Genomic DNA, 21,161 nt, shown 5'->3' on the forward strand with positions numbered 1-21,161 from the left:
GCCAAAAATTTATAGCTTAGCATGTTCGACACAAATTTCTTAGCTAAACAGAAACATAAACACGTGGTATACGCATGTCATAGTTTTACTTCTGCATTCACGAATTAATTTATTCGCGATTGTGTTCATCCGCGAATAAATTAGTCCGCGAATAAGCATGAAAACACAATTTTCGCAAACTTTAACTCCGCGAACAATTTCATCTTGCAGGGTATCTACAAACTGATATATTTGCAGTAGAAATATATCTAGATCGTCTATGAAGCTGTTTTAAACAGTTAGGATGAGTATTTAATAGTGGTAAAAATGAATCACGGCAAAATAGCATGCATTTGACAGCAAAAACCAATGCGGCGGTCAATGATTAAAGCGGCTTTTCATATACATAACAGGCATACCTCAACATACCTACACTTTTTTTAATTTATATTAACGATTTACCAAACATTTTATCAATTTTTACTCCCATCTTGTATGCCGATGATACAAACTTGTTTTTAGAATCCGAAGACTTAAATGAGAAAATTTCTGCAGTAAATAATGAACTGAACAAAAACCAAAAATGGTGTGCTATGAATAAGCTAACATTAAATGTCGACAAAACAAACTTTATGATATTAAAAAACTATCAAAATAAATATGAATTCCCTAGGACCGCTTGAACTTTGCATGGTAAAATTTTAAACCAAGTTGAAAGTGTAAAATTTTTTGGTGTTCACATTGATACAAATTTATCATGGAAGGATCACATAGACAAACATTTTAGTAGTGTTAGACCTTTGTTAGGACTCTTATATAAATGCTCAAGTTATTTACCTCACAAAATTTTGGTTTTAATTTACAACACATTTATTCGTTCTAAATTCAGTTACTGTATTGAGGCTTGAGGGAACGCCTCAGGTAAATACTTAAAAAAACTCCAACTTCTACTAAAAAGAGTTCTCAGGATTTTACATAAAAACCTATATTAGAACACACCCGCCCACTTTTTCAAAAGTCTTCAATTTTGACTGTGAATAAACTCTATAAATTTCGAACTCTCATCACGTCTCATCAATTATTCTACATCCTTAAATCACATCGCATTCATCAATATCCCACTCGCTGCTCTTTCTTAAATCTAAAGCTACCTTCCTCTAAATCCGCTTCGGGTCATCGCAGAATGTCATACCAGCAGTCAGCACAATGGAACGCTCTGCCTGATGAACTGCGTAGGGTAGTGAGTAAGCCCACTTTTAGACGTGCCCTCAAGCTGTACCTGTTGAGCAGTGACTAACTAGTTTCTGGCTGCTAGCTATTAACTTGTGGCCCAGCGCCTTGACTTGCAATGCTACTGTGCAGTTTGGGCTCATCTGCAGTTCATCATTTCTTTTGCCGTTGTTTTTTTCTGTTTTCATATCTTTCAATGAAATAAAACAAACAAACATATGAGCATAATGCCTTCCGGAACTGAGCTTGAATTTCAATTCTTTCTTATCTCATATCAGTTTTTTTCTATATACAATAACTAAATGCAAATAAATCCATATTTACCCTTTAAAAAACTTCCTAAAAACAGGATATTACATGAAAAATTGTGTTTTAATTGGTCCAATTTGCCATTCACGCTCACAAAGTAACAAATATTTGTCTAGCGGTTATGATCTACAAAGAAGTGACATTATGTACAGTACACTATAGTATTTTTACCTTTAGGACAGACAGTAAAAGCTAACCGCATTGTGACAGAGATGTTACGTGTTTCAACATGTTTAGTACACTACACTTTACACTTTTGTGCCACCACCTAACATAACATAAGCTTTAAATTTAGGTCTGAAATTGACTTATTCAACTGAAATTAACTTATTCAACTGAAATTAACTTAGCTTACTATGGACACATTAAGAAATAAGTTCAAATCTTACGTGACAAAAAATTTAATTTTTCATTCAATTTCAGTTTTTTTAGTTTTCTCCTCCGACTTGGTTGTTTTTGCCTTGCTCTTTTTACCTTCACTTCTAGCCTTTTTTAAAACTTTGTCATACCGATCTGATGAGAAAAACTGAGCGATGCTGTTTACGAAAGTGGCCCAACTTTCATACTCGGCCACTTAGCTGCCACATCAGGAGCCATCTCATAGCTCAAAATTGTCTCTTAACTCAAAGTGAAAATTTGCTTGCGGGAGGGAGAGAAGACGAAAAGAAACTCTCAAAATGAGTTTGTGTGCCAAAATAATAATAGCAGTAATAGTACCAAACAATACTTATAGTACAACACTCACTCAAGTGCATGCATTGCTTGCCGCATCTGCCCCGAGAGCACATATCGCTCGAATCTGTTAATCTTTGGACAGACAGAGTCACATGTGACACAGACCACAGACTATGTCCCGACAGTTAAAAGTTGGGGAAGTGAAGTCCAAAACATTGGAAGGCAATTGACTCTTGATTGTACTTAGTCACAAACTTAAGTATAAGCCCAATGAAGAAATTTTTAACTTGACAAGTTTGACGATATCCTGTGCTAAGTGCAGATCTATGAGAGCTAAGAAACTTTGAGTAGTTTTTAATAAACTGTGACCTTCGATTGCAAAAGAAACACTAAGTTTATAGTCACATGTGATTTCTATAAAAAATTTGATTCAGATATTTTTTTCAACTCAAATTATCTATATGTATAGTTCTCAAAGTATGTCGTCTGTCTGTCGTTCTGGCTAGTGCTATTAAAATCTTGGAATAAAGAATCCACACCCAAGAAGATTTGATCGCGGACCCTCCTGTTCGCAAGTCCGGCATCATACCATTAAGGCCACAGAGATTAATTTTTTCCGCTAGCTAATATATGTTGCTATATGGGAGCAAATACCCAACAGCTTTGCGTTCTACGCAGGGTCATAGCATAACGTCTCAAGAAACTGGTAGCTCGCATTATTAAGCGTACTCAAATTTTCCATTGGCAATGTACCAGGCTAATAGCATGTGGCAAGCAACTCTCATTACTTCTCGTTGTTTATAAGCTTATTTTTAATACCCGGGCAACCCCGGGCAGCTCAGCTAGCTGTATTTACATATCTATGGTGTTTATATTGCAGACATCGAAATTAATCTAGAACCAGAGAGTTGTTCATTCAGCACACACTGTGATAAAGGTAAATATATTATAAATCAAGCCGATTTATTAGCAGGTCGAGATTTTGTTTCCAACAGGACTTCAAACACTCCTTTAGTAGGACACTAGTGACCCTGTGACACATTAAGAGCTTTTTTATCATCATGTATTTTTTGGACTAGTCCCGGGAAAAGGTTTAATTTTTTTCAACTTTTGCCTAATAACAAAGGGTGTAAAATATTCATCAATTGGCTCAGTTATCTTGATCAGAGGTGAATCGCTTGTTTACTCTTAGATGCCCTGAAACCTTTATTTGAGCGCATTGGCTCAAATAAAGGTTTCAATCCTATTTTCAATAATGGCTGGAAGGCGCTGTATTTTTCAACCCTTTCCTTATAATGGTGTTCTATTAGAGGGTGACATTTTATTTTCTGACTAGTTGGTCGGAGTTTTGGTAAAATAAATTGAGCCATTTTACTTGCGAAGCAGTGCTAATTATGTCGCCTATACTTAGCATCCTCTTTCTGGCAGAGCGACATTAATGCTGTCGAGCTCAGCACTTTTTCTAAATGGTTTTTCACATAAGTCGAAGTATCAGATCGAGTTAAACAAAAAATTATTTTTAGCAAAACATATTGCATGAACACAGTTGTTACTTATTTCGATGGCATTGCTTTTTAAGTTTTGAGAACAAAACCGAAAAGCTTTTGAGTTACAATACGCTTTTAAATACGCCGTAATAATGGCTGCTATTACATCGTATGGTGCTCCTCAAAAGAATTTTCATTGGTCATTAAAAGGTTTTAAAGTCTTCATATCAGTCTATAAACCACCTTATGGACGAATCTAAAAACAAAGGATCAGATTTGTGCCTCATGGTGCGTTTGCACTGGCCGACACCGACTCCAATTAGCTGTCAATACCTCGACTCAGACAGGTACCTCAGACATTTCACGCATGGGTACCGACACCGACTCCCCCTTTACACTGCAACGATCGAACTATTTTTGTCGGTACCAACAGCGAATCACAGCGCATCGCCGTTCTGACCTTCACCGACCATGCGAAGACGAGTACACATAAAAATCAACGCACTTGATGTGGAAAATTATATACTAGTACTAGACTACTACCGCTGCTCCTACTACTACCGCTAGAAGCAACTACTGTATGCCGTATGGAGTCTTCCGATGACGATGAAACTTTGTTGATGGCAGGATTGGCTGTGGCAGCTCTGACAGTCTGTATGATGGAGGAGGAACAGGTTTGTTTGATATATTTATTTTGTTGTTGTTTGTTGGTAGTAGTAGTACTAGTTATTAGTTATTGTTTTGTGTGTGTGCGCAAGTAGCTTTTTAGTGTACGTTTGCGTGTCACGACTGCTATCAACATACGTACCAGTCTAATGTACTACTATTTATTTAAATAATATTATTATTACACTCACTACTATAATATAACTGCTAATGATTTTCAATAGCTTCACTGAGGTCAGTTTTCGGTGATGGCTGGTACCAAAATTGTTGGTCAGAGTGTGAGTATGTTTAATGATGATATTATTCCGTCATTTAGTGGTCTCAATCCTCTCATGTGTTTTATGCAGAACCATTCAGATAGGCGGAAGAATCGTACATGGACAGGCCCTATCACAAGCTCAAAGCAAAGGAGTGGTGCTTATTATGCCACTGTGCCACTACTGATACATGAATATGACGATAACGATGATGATGACAGTGGACTTCCATCAAATCGTGTTGGAACATTTAGAAATTATTTCCGAATGACACGCAAGCAATTCGATCTGATATTGAAAAAGGTAGAACCCCTTATAGCCAAGGAGAACACTGGACTCCGAGTCAGCATAAGTGCTGAACAAAGACTGATGGTGACACTGATGTATTTAGCGACTGGGACAAGTATGACACAATTCCATTATGATTGGTGTATATCTGTCGCCTCCCTGTCTGCAATCGTACCAGAAACATGCCACGCCATTTACACATCTTTGTGTGCTGATTATCTCAGGACACCTACCACAGAGCAAGAATGGATTGAGATTTCCAGGCAACTAGAGGACGATTGGAACTTTCCTAATGCACTCGGTGGGTTCTGTGAAAATTCCAAATTCTTCAAGCCATGCGCACACATGCACACATACACACTGTGTCCTTTTGTTCTAGGCGCTCTTGATGGGAAGCATATCATTATGACGAAGCCTTGGCATGCAGGTTCTGAATATCACAATTATAAAACGCAGGAGTCAATAATACTCATGACAATGTGTGATGCCAATTATTCGTGAGTGTAACAATGAAACTAACTACTGCGTGTGTGTACAATCTTTTGATACTTTTTCAAGCATGATCATCATGGTTGGACCACCCATCCAGCTTGAACTCACCAGAACCAAACTTTGCAGTTTGATAGTTTAATACTTCAAGAGTATGGTGAGCAATATTTAAAGTGGTTAAATTTATGCATTCAGATTCACTCATGTTGATTTTGGAGCACAAGGTAGAGCTTCAGATGGTGGTCTATTTGGGAGATCCACCTTGCAGCTGGGAATTAAAGGCAATACCCTAAACTTGCCCGCTGATCGATGTCCCCAATTCCAATCAGGCACTACCGCATGCCATCTTGGCGGATGAGGCCTTCCAGCTACAAACCAATCTTATGCGACCTTATCCAAAACGCACTTTGAATCATGGGCGAAGGGTGTGTATATGAATAGTCTTGTTATATATAATCACAATATATCTATTTGTAATATAATTATATATTTATTATATAATTAAATATATCTATTACAGATATTCAACTACAGACTCTCAAGATTGTGAAGATTGATCGAAAATTATTTTGGTATTCTTGCAAATACTTGGCGAATTTTACTGCGCAGGATTGATCTGGAGTCAAAAAAGACAAAAACTTTAGTTATGACTTGCTGCATTTTGCACAACCTCCTGAGGAAATCAAGAACACCACCACGAGGTGCACCACCTCAGACTCAAAATGATGAGGCTCAAGATTATGGGGAACAGCTGCCAGGACTTGCCCCTATAATTGCTCTAAGGCCGACTGCAGCAGCAAGCCGAGTCTGTGATGCATACTGTCATTATTTTAACACTATAGGAGCTGTCTCTTGGCAGGAACAAATGGTGCCACAGCTTTAGGATTATGATATATTTGGCTTATATAGTACATGTAGTCTAGTTATCATGTGTTCAAGAAACATGTTTATTTTAATATCTACTAAGACATATATACACATATTCAGATATATTTAGGGAGTCTCAGGAACACAATAAAGTGATTTAGGGGCAAGTGACTGAGTTTGACTAATATTGAACCGAGGGATTTCTTGATTTTGGGGTGATGGGGCTGGGCCATGATTGAATGGGGGTGATTGGATTTGGGTTGTTTGTGTTGGGCCAGGATTGAATGGGGGTGTTTGGGTTTGAGCTGCAGGTGATTGGGCTGGGTCGTGATTGAATGGAGGTGATTGGGTCTGAGTTGCAGGTGATTGGGCTGGGTCACGATTGAATGGGAGTGATTTGGTTTGAGTTGCATGTGATGGGGCTGGGTATTCCAGCTATAGCATATAGTTGTTCATTGCACAGAGATAGAATTGCTGGATTGCCAGACCATAGTTTGAGGCTACGATCCAGCACTCATAGAAAGAAGAGTCAGGCCGTAGTAGTTGGTTGCTATCGATTCTGGTTGGCATCAGGTTATCCCAACAAATAACAACAATACACAGCATCATAGAAGGTTTGTAGTAGGCTGCGAAAAGCTGAATTATGTTTTTGGCATAAAAGCGCTTTAATTCAATGTATGAGCTAACCGGATTCATGTTTACACCAAAACTGGTAAATATTAAAGCAGCAGTACCAGGTGTCAATGAAGCAGTCGAAAATGATTACTACAGTCAGTGCATATGGAGCAAGGACAATCAGATCATAGTATCTCGTGGCAATCCAGAAGTGTAAGTTGTAGTGAAGAAAGGAGCTATTTACTTGGTGTGACAACATTATGATTTAGTATGCCAGCCAAGTGGATCACTAGTTAAAATCAAAACAAATTTGCTGCAAACCTCAGAGAAATGGGATGTGGGAAGAGATTATATCGACAGAGAGATAACCTTGAAAACATTGATTTTATGCCTAATATGACGGAAACCCTTTGGGTGATACCGCATTCCTTTGGAGAACTCAGAAACTTACAAAACCCACTTACCAAATGTTTTACCTCCAAAATAAATGTTTGGTAAAGGTTAGAAAGGTTTTGCGATTTAAATGGGTTTCTTCAGTCAAATCGTACTCACAGTTCCTCTCTTAGATGATTGTTCTTTTTAAGATACTTCAGCAAAACCTTTCTCCATACTATGCAGAAGGGTTGGTGTCGTACTATGTAGTGCCATTGCAAGTTATAGGTATAATAATGTTGAAGCTGTAGTTCTACAAGTTATTTGATTATCCAAATGCCGTAATAAACATTTTACTTGACAGATCTCATGGGCTGAGGTTGTAAGTCAGATATATCCAGACATCATCCAGTAGATGTGATGTACACCAGCATATAAGTACGAGTGTGCTTACTTGGTCATGATGAATTTGTTATTGCTGCTGTCTTTCAGGGTGCATAGTTGCAGAGAGTTGGAGAGTAGCCTAGAGAGTGCATAGTTGGAGAGTAGCCATCTCGGTGTGCAATTTGCAGTGGTGGTAACAGTCGTAATAGTAATCTAACAACACACAAGGGGATTCATACTAGATATGAGCTAGTATGAATATGAGTATGCATATATATATATATATATATATATATATATATATATATATATATATATGCATATATATATATATGATAATATGAATAGCTAATATGAGGTAGTAGTAGTAGGTTTGCTCAACAACGCTATTTAACAACACATATGAATAGTCATACTTAATAAGGAAGCTTTTCGTTGTAAGACATACAATCATACATGTTTGTACATGTATGTATTTAGATACACCCATATATTCTGATTCTGTTTTGTGCAATTTGTATAGACAGTTGTCTTTTCGTTGTGTGATAACATGTGTTGCATATTGAATGATGATGTAATTACTTATTTATATAAAATAAAGTGAGTATTATGTTTGATTGAAATAAGATGTCCAATAAATGATAAGCTTTGGTTCAGTCTGGTTTAGCCAAGTAGAACATGATTGACTGTCTGAAGCTCATGGCATCGGAAACATCGTATTTATTACTTTTGAAATTATATATTTCTAGCAAAGCTTTAGTCTTTATAGTACACACATCTTTTTAATACAGTGCACCCCCAAATTACGGTGTCTTTGTTTTGTGGTTTTTTTGTCTTTAAGTATGAAACGCAATCTTATGTCATCCCCTTTTTACGACATTTTTTTCAGATTACGACATAAACAAAGATGTTTCTTTGAATTTTAATTTTTGCAGTCGTTGTTCTGAATACATCGGGATCAGAAAGAGACTGATCTGCTACTCTCCGAAATTTCACTAGCGACAATTGAAAGCGATGCGAAGCGATCTCCCTCAATTCGGTGTTATTCGTTATTAGTTGTTATAAAACTGAAACCGAAAACAGATAGGTGATAAAATTTTAGCGATGAACAAGTTGAAGATCAGTAAAATGGTTGAAAACCATACTACAACTTGGCTTCAAGTTGGTGTTTAGTAAGCTAAGTTCATTTAAGTTGAGTTCAACGTTTATGTTATATGTCTCCCTTGGAGGTAAGAACTCCCTACGGTACGCACAGTACCTACTGCACATAGTCCATTGTAACGTTAAACTTTATTGTAGATCATAACAACTAAATACACTAAATTTGCTGTAGGTAGCTATAGTTACTAAGGTTAACATATTATTTTGTTACTAATTTCTAATATATACTGTACAGTATGTATATAAAATTTTGATGATTTCACCAGGGGTTGTTTACATTGGATAGTTACTAAGGGTTTTATATCTCTCTATAAAAAAATTCGCCTTGCGATGCCGGCGTTGGAACCAATTTAAGTCGTATGGCGAAGGTCTGCTATATTAAAATTAGATGTTTTTGAACCATATTATATAACGGCTGTTTGTTCAAAATCCTTATTCATGAAAGCCGAGCATTCATTCATTGATACGTTTTACACAGATGACGTTCGAGAAGTCCACTGTCACACTTCACAAAATGTATGCACAAGCCATTTGGTGTACTCCTACAACCTCCGCTCAAAACCTAATGTAGGATGTATAACAACAGCGCAAACCATTTTGGAACTTGCGGAATTTGCTTTGACCATGCATTATATTCATCTACCATGTTGATAACCATAACATTGTAGCCTGGCAACTAGATAGTGGAAAATGTTCAAGAATGGCAGCCAACAGAAACGCTTTTATACAATTTTATACAAGATTTTCATAATAAGAAGTCTTACCCTTTAGTCTCATGTTAACACATTGGCTAATCGTCGTCATTGGCATCATAGTTTACAAGTCTTTGTTCTGTCATCAAAAGTTACTGCATCGTGTCACACCTTGGAGGGTTTTTCTCCCAAAAAAATCTTTTTGTTCTAAAGTCACTATCACTCATGCTCTAGCAGTCTAGTCTGTCTAGTCTGTAAAGTGTCTTATGAGAGATTTTCAAGCGTAATTACTATATGCACAATTTATCTGGAATGCTGTAATGTAATCGACTGTGCAGGTGTTACGGCGGTAATCTAGCGAGCTGCATTGTGTCAATTCAATTACATTGTGATGTAATTGGTTTTTGAAAAAAAGTCTCCTGCCGTTATTCTAGACAGATGAAACAATTTATGTTTTAAAAAAATATTGTAGAAAATGAATATATGATTATATTGGTAAAAATAGCTGTAATTTAAAAATGCTATCAGTTCAACCGTTTGTTGTATGCTCTTACACCATCTTACTCATTTTGGGTCATTCTCTCAACTTGCACGAATAGACAGGAAGGAGATTATGAGCTTTACGTTATACCGATATCAGCCACAGCTAAACCTGCCTTTATTTGTAGATAATGTAAAAACTCTTATTTAAACAAACCGTTTCATTTAAATGCAACTTTTAATATAACGCCACTATAGGAAAATGGTTGAAAAATACAGCACCACCCTTTAATTAAATGCCGCCTCTATTTGACTATCACTTTAACATTCAATGGTCTTCACCAACCCATATATAAAAAGTGATCAGTAGAAAAGTGTTCGCACATTGTTACTAACAATGACTCAGTTACATCGATCAAAATTAATTTATTTGTTGTTGCTGTACTGGTTGCATTTGCTTTAGCAAGGGTTTACCTAAGAAAAACGATCGCCACAATCATTCGAACTACACTCTGCTTTGAAGTCGCTAAGATCCGAATTCCACGCACTGTTTTCAGATTTATTTATAATGCTGTTTGCAATCTTACCTGAAGACTTTAAAGCGTGTTGATGAACAATGAGAATACTTTTCAGGAACACCATATGACATAGTAGCGGCTGTATTCAAGGATGTTTTCTTACTCCAAAGTTTTACCATTTTTTCTTTAGAAGTTTGAAAGCGGCACCATAGGAATAATTCATAACTGTATTTGGCTAATATTGTTTACTCAAAGTAGTTCCTTGTTTAACTCATTCGCACCCAGGCGCGAGTTAACTCGCATATTTATAACGTTGCTATGCACCCAACGCGAGTTAACTCGCGTCTGAAATTTGCCAACTCCTTGCATTGTTATTTTTCAAATATAAAAGAATATTTGTAATTAGTTAGAAAGAAAAACTTCTGGCCAATCAGACAAACTTTAAAATAGGCCTCTATGACGTCTCCAGCGAAAGTTATAAGCAAATTAGTACACCCATCTCAGTTTCTACCAAAACCGGAAATCATCATGCCGACTTGAAATTTTATCGTTTGTGATAATTTTTTTCAACTCCAGAAGTAAATATGCAGATTCAGAAGGGGTGAGACATTGAAAGACCGCATAAATCAAATCAAAACATTATTTTTAGTGTTTCAAAGTTTTTATTAGCTTTTACTTTTGCCAATTTGAATCGTTATGCTCGAATAAAAATGCACTCTTCACGCTGCCAGCCGTAGTTGGACTTACGTTATCTTTCAGTTTCGATAGGATCATATTGATTCTTAGAGCTGTCTACAAAGTCTGAAAAGTCAAGAACAGAGTTATTGAACATATTTTTATTATTTGAAACATTTTCATGATGTTTTATTTGAGTTATATTGGCATATAGATTTGCTATGATTTTGTTTGAAGGATGATGCTCGTGAGGAAAAGTTCGAAGTTAGAGTTTCAGAATTTTCATGTTCATGACTAACTGCATATGTATAAATAATAATCATAAATATGTATTGTCTGTAATAAATGAGTGATTTCAGTCAAACTTTGTATATTTTGTAATTTTTATGGTGCAAATCTAACTTTGTTTCATCAAATGACAATTTTTTTCAAAATTGGAAATGTCCTGAAACTACATTCTTTGAGGCACGGATCTACATAAAAGGGATACAAGGTGTTTATATGAATGTAATATATTTTGAAAGAGGAGACTTGGTTGGTTCTTTTGAAATTTGATTGAATAAATTATCTCAAGTCTGTCTCATGTAGTAGTAATTTGAATTACGACATTTTCCTGAAAAATAAGCGGTTTCTGGGGCTAATCGCCTAGAAATCCGTCGGGTGTGAATGAGTTAACTTGTCAGATACTTCAACGTATACAAAAAAGGTCGAGCAAAAATGTTGAGGCCGATGCCATTGATGTCGCTCCACCCAAAGAAGATTGCAAAACATGGGCAACATATGCGTCACTTGTCAAAGGGTTAAATTCATCTTTTCAAAATGCTGACGAGCTAGTCGGAAAATACCGCACCACTCTCTATTTAAGCACCACCTTTAATAAAGTGCCATTATTAGGGAGTGGTTGAAAAATATATCGCCATGGCCGTCATATGGAGGTTTTATCGTATTTATATGATAAATATTAACGATCACTCATGGATTTTGTATTGTTTTTATATCTTCCGCACACATGGTTTTCTTAGTCATGCCATCTATGACCATGTTCTCTGTACCCATTTCCTGTTTATTGATGTTCTTGGTAGCCATGTTTACTTTTGTCATTTTCTCTAATTCTAATTCCTCTTTAGTCCATTTCTCTATAAACTTGCCAGCTATTGTTATTTTAAAACTATATTTGCCGTTACTTGTAGATGCATGTCTTGTATTCCCATCTTGCTATAACTAGTTCTGCTATAGCCATATTGTATCATAACTACTCAATATGTTATCATCACGCTTTTACCAGTCAGTTTAGAGCAAATATTCTCTAGGCTGGTCATCATACTTAATTGAACTATAACTCTGCTTGTATTTAGTAATTTATCGATATTTTATATTGTAGATACTGAGGTTATAGTAGAACATGGTGATTCATCAATCAACAATGACAGGGATGATGGTAATTAATTATGTTGCAATTGGCATAGAATTTACCAAGTTTAACTGAAAAAACCTCAGTCTCAGATTGTGATGATTTTTTAATATGTTGTTGCCCATGTCGAAAAAGCGCTTAAATCCCAAATTTTGATCTTATACGGTCATCGGTTCAGGTGCTATGAGGATTTGAACTTTGATCATTTGTCACTCGAGTTTGAGGGCATAGCACATCTAGCTGACTTTAGAGTCATATAAATTCAAGAATATACAAGTTAGAGGTCTAGATTTTTGTGTCCATACACACTTTCCATATTTACAAAAACAAATAGGTTTGAAATTTTTCAGATGAATAATGAGGAAGAAAACTCCGACCGAAAATGACCGAAAATGCTATTTTAGCGATTATTCAAAAGCAATTATCATCCCTAACATTTAATTTGCCATTGTTTCTGTTGATATTTTTGAATTCCTCAAGGCCTCAGCTATCCACAACTAGTCTTATCTTCTCTGTAGATGCATAGGGTCAGGGTCTAGACGCCATACAAAATGAACGTCTTTGTCGAAATACTGCAAAAGTAGAGGTCAAGGTCAACCTGTGGCTTCAACAAAGTCACACATTTTTCTCATGTTTACCATTAATTAACATATGGAGATTTCATTAAAACCATCAAAAATTTGTGTTTCAGACAGTAAAATGCCTAAAATTGAGTTCCAAATGCCCTCCAAACATCTTTGTAAATCACCTTAATTCAATGAGATTATCTCCCCTTGTCAAGCCTTAACTTGGTTGATTATTATCCTATCAAGTTCAAATTTGCTGTGTGCTTGTGGTTTGTGATTGTGATAGTAATGAGCCTCATAATATTTTCTTAACTTACATTCCTCAATGTTATTCATTGTTGTAGCTTCAAATGCATATGTTTTGCCCGAGTTGGTGGTTGATGGTGGCGCCACAGCTAATAGAACATGCTCTTCTGGTACCCAGCATATGTCATCTAGCTTTGGTCATGTGAAACTGTTTGCTGAGCCGTTGTGCATGAATCTCACATTAACATCAATGTTCTCTTGATCAAAGCCAATTCCATCCCCATATATTACCAACCATCATATATACATGCCAGATATTGTCCAGGTTGAGGTGTTAAGGTATTGCTGGTAACATGTGAGTCATCAGTCTTCCCAACTTTGTATCCTTGTAGCATACATTTTCATCAACCAGTGGTGGAAGTTTGCAAACTTCAATGGCTGTTCTGCTGAATGGCTTGAACCAGTGCTGGTCCCGACAACCAATGACTCGCACTGCTTTGAACCTTAGTTCCAAAACCGCTGGTTGTTCTGCGACTTTTTCAGTGGGTACATAAAACGCCTCCACCCCAGCAATGTTTTCCCTAGCATACTTGTACAGTTGTTCAGCACTGAGCAGTCTTTTTTTCCCTGACTTAACTAGCTGCTTGGAGTGACGGGTGGCCGGTCTCTTGACTACCCTGTCAATCCCATCTCACAGACCTTTTCCATGTGAGGTGGCAAAGAAGCTCCAAGATGCTGTAAGATTGAAATCAAGCTTATGGTGACATAAGCTGGCAAAGTTCTTGTAATTCTTGTATTGGGTACCAGATCCATCACTGAAATAAGTCACATGAGTCACTTGAGGTAGATTTTTTTTTATGAATCCGATGAGCGTTCTCTGGAATGTATGTATACATTCTAGAGAGTTCTTTGGAATGTATGTATGTGATGGATCTCAGTGATAGATCTGGTGCCCAATACAAGAATTACAATAACTGTGCCAACTTATGTCACCATGAGCTTGATTTCAATCTTACAGCATCTTGGAGCTTCTTTGCCACCTCACACGGGAAAAGTCTGTGCGATGAGATTGGCGGGGTAGTCAAGAGACTGGCCACCCGTCACATAGAGATGGCAATTGGCTTTGATCAAGAGAACATTGATGTTAATGTGAGATTCATGCACAAAGGCTCAACAAACAGTTTCACATGGCCAAAACGAAATGACATGTGCCTTGTAAAATAAGAGCTTTTTCCATTCGCCGTGGTGCCGCCATCTACCACCAACTCGGGCAAAACATATGCATTTGAAGCTACAACAATGACTAACATTGAGGAATGTGAGTTAAAAAAATATTTTAAGGCTCATTACTATTAAAACCACAAACCACAAGCACACAGCAAATTTGAATATGATAGGATAATAATCAGCCAAGTTGAAGCTGGACAAGGGGAGATAATCTCATTAATTTAAGGCGATTTACAAAGGTGTTGGGAGGGCATTTGGAAAGCAATTTTGAGCATTTTACTGCATGAAACACAAACTTTCGATGGTTTTAATGAAATCTTCATATGTTAATGTAAAACATGAGAAAAATGTGTGACCTTGTTGGAACCACATGTTGACCTTGGCCTGTAATTTTGCAGTATATCGACACAGGCGTTCATTTTGTATGGCTTCTAGACGCTGACCCGATGCATCTACAGAGAAGATAAGTCTAGTTTTGTATAGCTGAGGCCTTGAGGAATTAAAAAAAATCAACAGAAAGAATATCAAATCATATGTTAAAGTTTGACTTGCAACAAAATTCGTATTACAGTTATTTGGTATCAAAAGATTCACCATGTCTTACTCTGTTGTGTTGTAGGTGCCAAATACGTGGAAATGTGATTACAAGCCCTTAAATGCTCAAAAACGAAAAGCCGTCGTAGATTGGCATCTGTGTATTTATCTTACGTAGTCATTACAGTTTGGTTATCGTCTTGTCACGTGATGTTCTCACGTGTATTGAAAGGCCAATAAAAAACTCATTATAAAACATATCGTAGCACTAGTTTAGGACAAACACTTCGAGTTTTACTGAAGTCCTCGTATTAAATATAGATGCTCGCTACTTTACAGTTTTGTTTCGGCATTATTCAATCGTCAAGTCGTAATCTGATCCCATGACCCAATACTTCGCAAATAATTTTTGCAGCACTTTTCGATTATCACAAGTAACCAACAGGCTCGTCATGATTATCAGACAATGATATGTACTCCTTCGAGCTAAGGTTAAAATAAAAAGCTTAACGATTTTTTACGGTAAGTTATAAGATATCAGTGCTAAATGTGTCAGCATTACAATGACGATAAAACAGACGCGTAAGAACACTATACATGGTTTTAATATAATAAATATTTCGACGAATGAGGTTGCATGAAAGTGTAAACAGAAACCATCTCGTAACAACTACGTCCAATTTTAGCCATTTTGGAAAGCGAATCCAAACTACGGCGGTCTCGTGTGGCTGCAATTAACTGTTCGTTTTTGAGCTTTTAAGAGCTTGTAATCACATTTCCACATATTTTGCACCTACAACACAACAGAGTAAGACATGGTGAATCTTATGATACCAAATACCTGTAATGTGAATTTGTTGAAAGTCAACTTTCAAGGGTGACAATTGCGTTTAAATAGTCCCTAAAACAGCATTTTCAGTCATTTTTGGTCAAAGTTATTTCCCACATTATTCATTCGAAAATTTTCAAACTCAATTGTTGGTTTAAAGTTGAAAGTGTGTGTGGACACAAAAATCTAGACATTTAACTTGTATATTTTTTAATTTATATGAATCTTAAGTCAGCTAAATGTGCTATGCCCTCAAACTCGGGCGACAAATGGTCAAAGTTAAAATCCTCATAGCACCTGAACTGATGACCCTAACAGATCAAAATTTGGGACTTGAGCGTTTATCAACATGGGCAACGACATATTAAAAAATCATCAAAATCTGACACTATGAGGTTTTTTTCATTTACATTTGGTAAATTTTATGTCTGTTATATTTTCATGGAACTCACCTCCACTTAGTAAATATACGAGACAATTCTCATTGTTATGTTCTCTAGATGACCTCTCATATTTATTGTAGAAGTTGCAGAAGTGAGAATAGAACCAGAATCCGATGGTGGTGCTGATAAACTCTACTCAACTGGTTAGTTTAAGATGCATTAAATAATAGTGATAACTGTTGTTGATAAGCTGTGATGGGTGTTAGTTGAATGAGTATGATAATTACCTCCCTCTATTGTCTCACAAACTGGTTTGTTAGTAAAACTAGAATACTAAATCCGACTATAATCTATTGTGTCATTCTCTATTAAGTCACATACATTTTCATAGATGTTTTTAGTACAAGTTGTCAGAGGACTTCAGTTTTATATAGCCAGTCCTGTTTGTCCTGGTTGCTGTATCAAAATTCTCACCGCTAGTTTTAACACTCATATTTTGGTACAAATTCTTGAGACTGTCGACACAACATTTCCAGTGGTCATAGTCATTTTTAAATGTATTTGCTAATGGATAATGTAAACAATAAGACATTTTGTGTTGTGTTCATTTGAAGAGTGCAGCATTTTGGAAAATCATGGGAAAAACATAATGACAGACTTATAAGGATTGTTATCAGCTGAATTCGTGTGTTGGACACTTTTAGCTCGTGGTCTTCACGAACACATGACCTGAGTATAGATGACCAGATCATGACTCAAACTGAAAGTTGACTATTGTTTTCATAAAAATATAAAATTGTTTCTCTGTAAGTTTGTCACATGATGGCATTTTTCCTTCAAGTTAGCTTTTACTGCATTCAGACTAAATTTGGACAAAACACTTTATGAACTTCATTCTTTCATATGTTAAAACTCACTTTAGAAGCTTCCTCTTGTCTTTATGTTAAAATTCATTGAGTCTAAACCTTCCAGGTTTGCCTTATTAACAATTTGTACCAGCTGATTCCAAGTACGTAAACTTCTGATGAAACTGCTGATAACTGTCAAACCTCTAATAGAACACCACTTCTATTTTAACGTCACCTCTATTTAACCGCCACTATGAGAGAAAGGTTGAGAAATAGAGCGTAACCTTTTATTTCATTGACACCTCTATTTGACCGCCACTTTGACAATCAATCATTGATCTTTATGAATCCATAGTATCGAGTGATCAACAGAAAAGTGTATACAAAATGTATTAATAATGTATCGTTTACGCCAATAACAATATGTTTTCTCGTTGTCCAACTCGAAAGCTTTTCAGTTTTTTTGTTAAAACTTTAAAAGCAACACTATAGACATTATTAATAACTGTCTCAGGCTAATAGTAGTTCCTTGTCCTTGTAAACGCTGTCCCGATACTTCGAAGTTCATGTATACAACAATACAGGTTTATATTTATGATGGTAGATGAACGACATCTACCATCATAAATGTAGATGTCGTTCATATAATTCTTCCCATATTTCTGATAAGCCGTTTGAAAAATACAACGCTAGCCTCTATTTAAATGCCACTTCCAATCGACCACCACAATAAAAGAAAGGTTGAAAAATAGAGCGCCACGATGGTCAATAAGAGGTTTTACGGTGTATCAACTCATTTAAAAAGGATAGATACTCGAGTGCCACCCAACATTTTTTAAAATCAAATTATACTGCATTTAGAAGTTGTTATTGTTATTTGTCCATATCAAGGATGTGATTGTCGCAACATGAGTTAAGGTACACACAGACATAGGAACATATTTTAATTTAGTCATTCGAAAAATCCATCCATCGTAGATGCTTTACATCTGATGATTGGCCCTTGACGTTATACAGTGTGTCTGACTTGTTACATACGGTATTTGGCATATTTGCAATGAAAACTCGTAAAGAATCTTCTTATGTTGCTTACATTGCATAAATAGCTTTTTAATGATACAACAATTCTTGAGTGTGTACCATACTACTGAGCTTGTGGGCCAAAAACTATCAACTTATATTATAGGTAAAAAATGTGGACACAAATCTTTTCAAAAAGATCAAAATGATGTATTTGGAAGATTGTTATCCACTACCGCTGTAAAGACAAAAATGAAAGGTCTCGCTCCTAGAAAACCTCCTCAGTGTGAGATATGCAGTGCTAGCTTTGCTAACCGCAGTACTCTAACAAGTCACATGAGAACACACACTGGAGTGAAGCCATTTCAATGTATGATATGCTGTAGTCGGTTTGCTCAAAACCAGTCTCTAACACTTCATATGAGGTCTCACACTGGAGAAAAACCATACCAGTGCAAGATATGCAGTGGTCGATTTGCTCGTCGCCAGAATCTAACACTTCATATGAGGTCTCACACTGGAGAAAAACCATACCGGTGCAAATTACGCAGTGGTCGATTTGCTCGTCGCCAGAATCTAACACTTCATATGAGGTCTCACACTGGAGAAAAACCATACCAGTGCAAGATATGCAGTGGTCGATTTGCTCGTCGCCAAAATCTAACACGTCATATGAGGTCTCACACTGGAGAAAAACCATACCAGTGCAAGATGTGCAGTAGTCGATTTGCTCGTCGCCAGAATCTAACAAGTCACATGAAGACTCATACTGGAGAGAAGCCATTTCAGTGTGAAGTATGCAGTAGTCGGTTTGCTCATCGCCATACTCTAACAAGGCATATGAAGACTCATACTGGAGAAAAACCATACGAGTGCAAGATATGCAGTCATCAATTTGCTCGTCGCAATAATCTAACAAGTCACATGAAGACTCATACTGGAGAGAAGCCATTTCAGTGTAAGATTTGCAGTAGTCAGTTTGCTCATCGTCATAATCTAACAAGTCACATGAGGACTCACACTGGAGAGAAACCATTTCAGTGTAAGATATGCAGTAGTCGGTTTGCTCAATGCAGTACTCTAATTGGTCATATGAAGACTCATACTGGAAAAAAAGTCATTCCAGTGCAAGATATGCAGTAGTAGCTTTGCTCAACATTATGGTCTAACAGCTCACATGAAGACTCATACTGGAGAGAAGCCTTTTTATTGTAAGATATGAAGTAGTCAGTTTGCTTTTCGCCATACTCTAACAATTCATATGAAGACTCAAACTGGTGAGAAACTGTTGCAATGTAAGATATGCAGTACTAGCTTTATTCAACGCTATCTTTTTAAAACGCACATGAAAACTCATACTTGATGGGAACCATTTCATTATAAGAGATACAACCATACGTCTTCAAGTGTATTTGGATACACCCGTATACTCTGACGTGGTTGTGTGAAAATTGTATAGTCAGTCCTAATTTTGTTGTGGGATCACATCTGTTGTATATTGATTTATGGTTTGATTATCGTTTTGTGGTAAAACTATCAGCATACCGGCAAATAAAGCATAAGGTTCAAACGCTATATGCATGTTTTCCATTAAATGGTAAGCTTAGGTTCAGTTTGGTGGAACAACATTGAACATGACTAACATCTGCAACCATTTGGATGTGGGTACATTGGCTGATCTGCCCGACCGAACCTTCTGATGTCGGAATCATCGAATCAATTACTTTTGTAATTAAATATTTGTAACAAAGCTTAATTTTTTTAGTGCATGAACTTTCTTACACACTTGCTGAGCAATAGTTCACAAAACAGTTAAGGTTTCCTGTTACAATTATTATTAGATTTTTAGTTGATATTCAGCCTCATTGTGTATCTCGCTGGCCTGCTTGAAGGTTAAACAACACAATTTTTATGGTATTAACAGCAGCAGATAACATTAAAGATTCTTGTTTCGATGCTTGTTTGATTATGGAAAATATTGTGTATCAGCTGCCAACATGTATAGGCTACATCTCGAGCTTTATAGACTGTTTTTTTTCCGTTACAGGTATACAGAATGTCTAAGCTGCTTACGCTGATTTTCCATTTGTTTAACACACCGTGAAACCTCTATTTGAATGCCACTTTTATTTAACCGCCACCTCTCTTTGACCGCCTCTGACATTCCTTGATCTTTAGAAATCCATAATAGCAAGTGATCGGTCGAAAAATGTCCACAAAATTGTGCTAATAATGACTTGGTTATATCAATAACAATTAATTATTTTTTTGTATCTGTTCGTATCAACGTTTGTTTTCCAACTCCAAAGATTCTTGTTTTTTTGTTAAAATTTTGAAGTCAACAACGTAGACATAATTAGTAACTGTATCAGGCTAATAGTAGTCTCTTTTTTGACGCTAACTTAACTCTTTGACGTACATATATGTGAAAAACAGTTTACATTCACGATGGTATATGAACCACTACTTTTAAGCTAAAAGTTGTGCTTAGCGACGCTACTTAAAAGTTGACTTGCAACAAAATTCACATTACAGTCATTTGATATCAAAAGATTCACTATGTTTTACACTGTTGTGTTGTGGGTGGCAAATATGTGGGAATGTGATTACAAGCTTTTAAAAACTAAAAAACGAACAGTTAATCGCAGCCACACTAGACCGCTGTAGTTTGGATTCTCTTTCCAAAACGGCTCAAATATGACGTAGCTGTGGTAGATAGTTTCTTTTTACACATTCATGCAACCTTATTCGTCAAAATATTTTCATAAATATACTTCACGCATTCAATAAAACCATGTCTATTGTTCTTTAGCGTCTGTTTTATCGTCATTGTAATGCTGTCACTTTTAGCAGTGATATCTTACAACTTACCGTGAAAATTCATTTAATTTTTTAGCCTTACCTCGAAGGAGTATATATCATTGTCTGATAATCATGACAAGCCTGTCGGTCA

General features: G+C 36.4%; 1 protein-coding gene across 1 annotated transcript; it reads left to right on the forward strand.

Annotated features, from left to right (window-relative positions):
* Positions 1-18,460: 18,460 nt before the first annotated feature.
* Positions 18,461-19,669, forward strand: LOC137400883 (zinc finger protein 568-like). The gene has a single exon (XM_068087225.1). The coding sequence runs from the start codon at positions 18,461-18,463 to the stop codon at positions 19,349-19,351; it is 891 nt and encodes a 296-aa protein (XP_067943326.1). The 3' UTR covers positions 19,352-19,669.
* The last annotated feature ends 1,492 nt before the right edge of the window (positions 19,670-21,161 follow it).

Source organism: Watersipora subatra, chromosome 7 (genome assembly GCF_963576615.1).
Source record: "Watersipora subatra chromosome 7, tzWatSuba1.1, whole genome shotgun sequence".
Classification (NCBI taxonomy): domain Eukaryota; kingdom Metazoa; phylum Bryozoa; class Gymnolaemata; order Cheilostomatida; family Watersiporidae; genus Watersipora; species Watersipora subatra.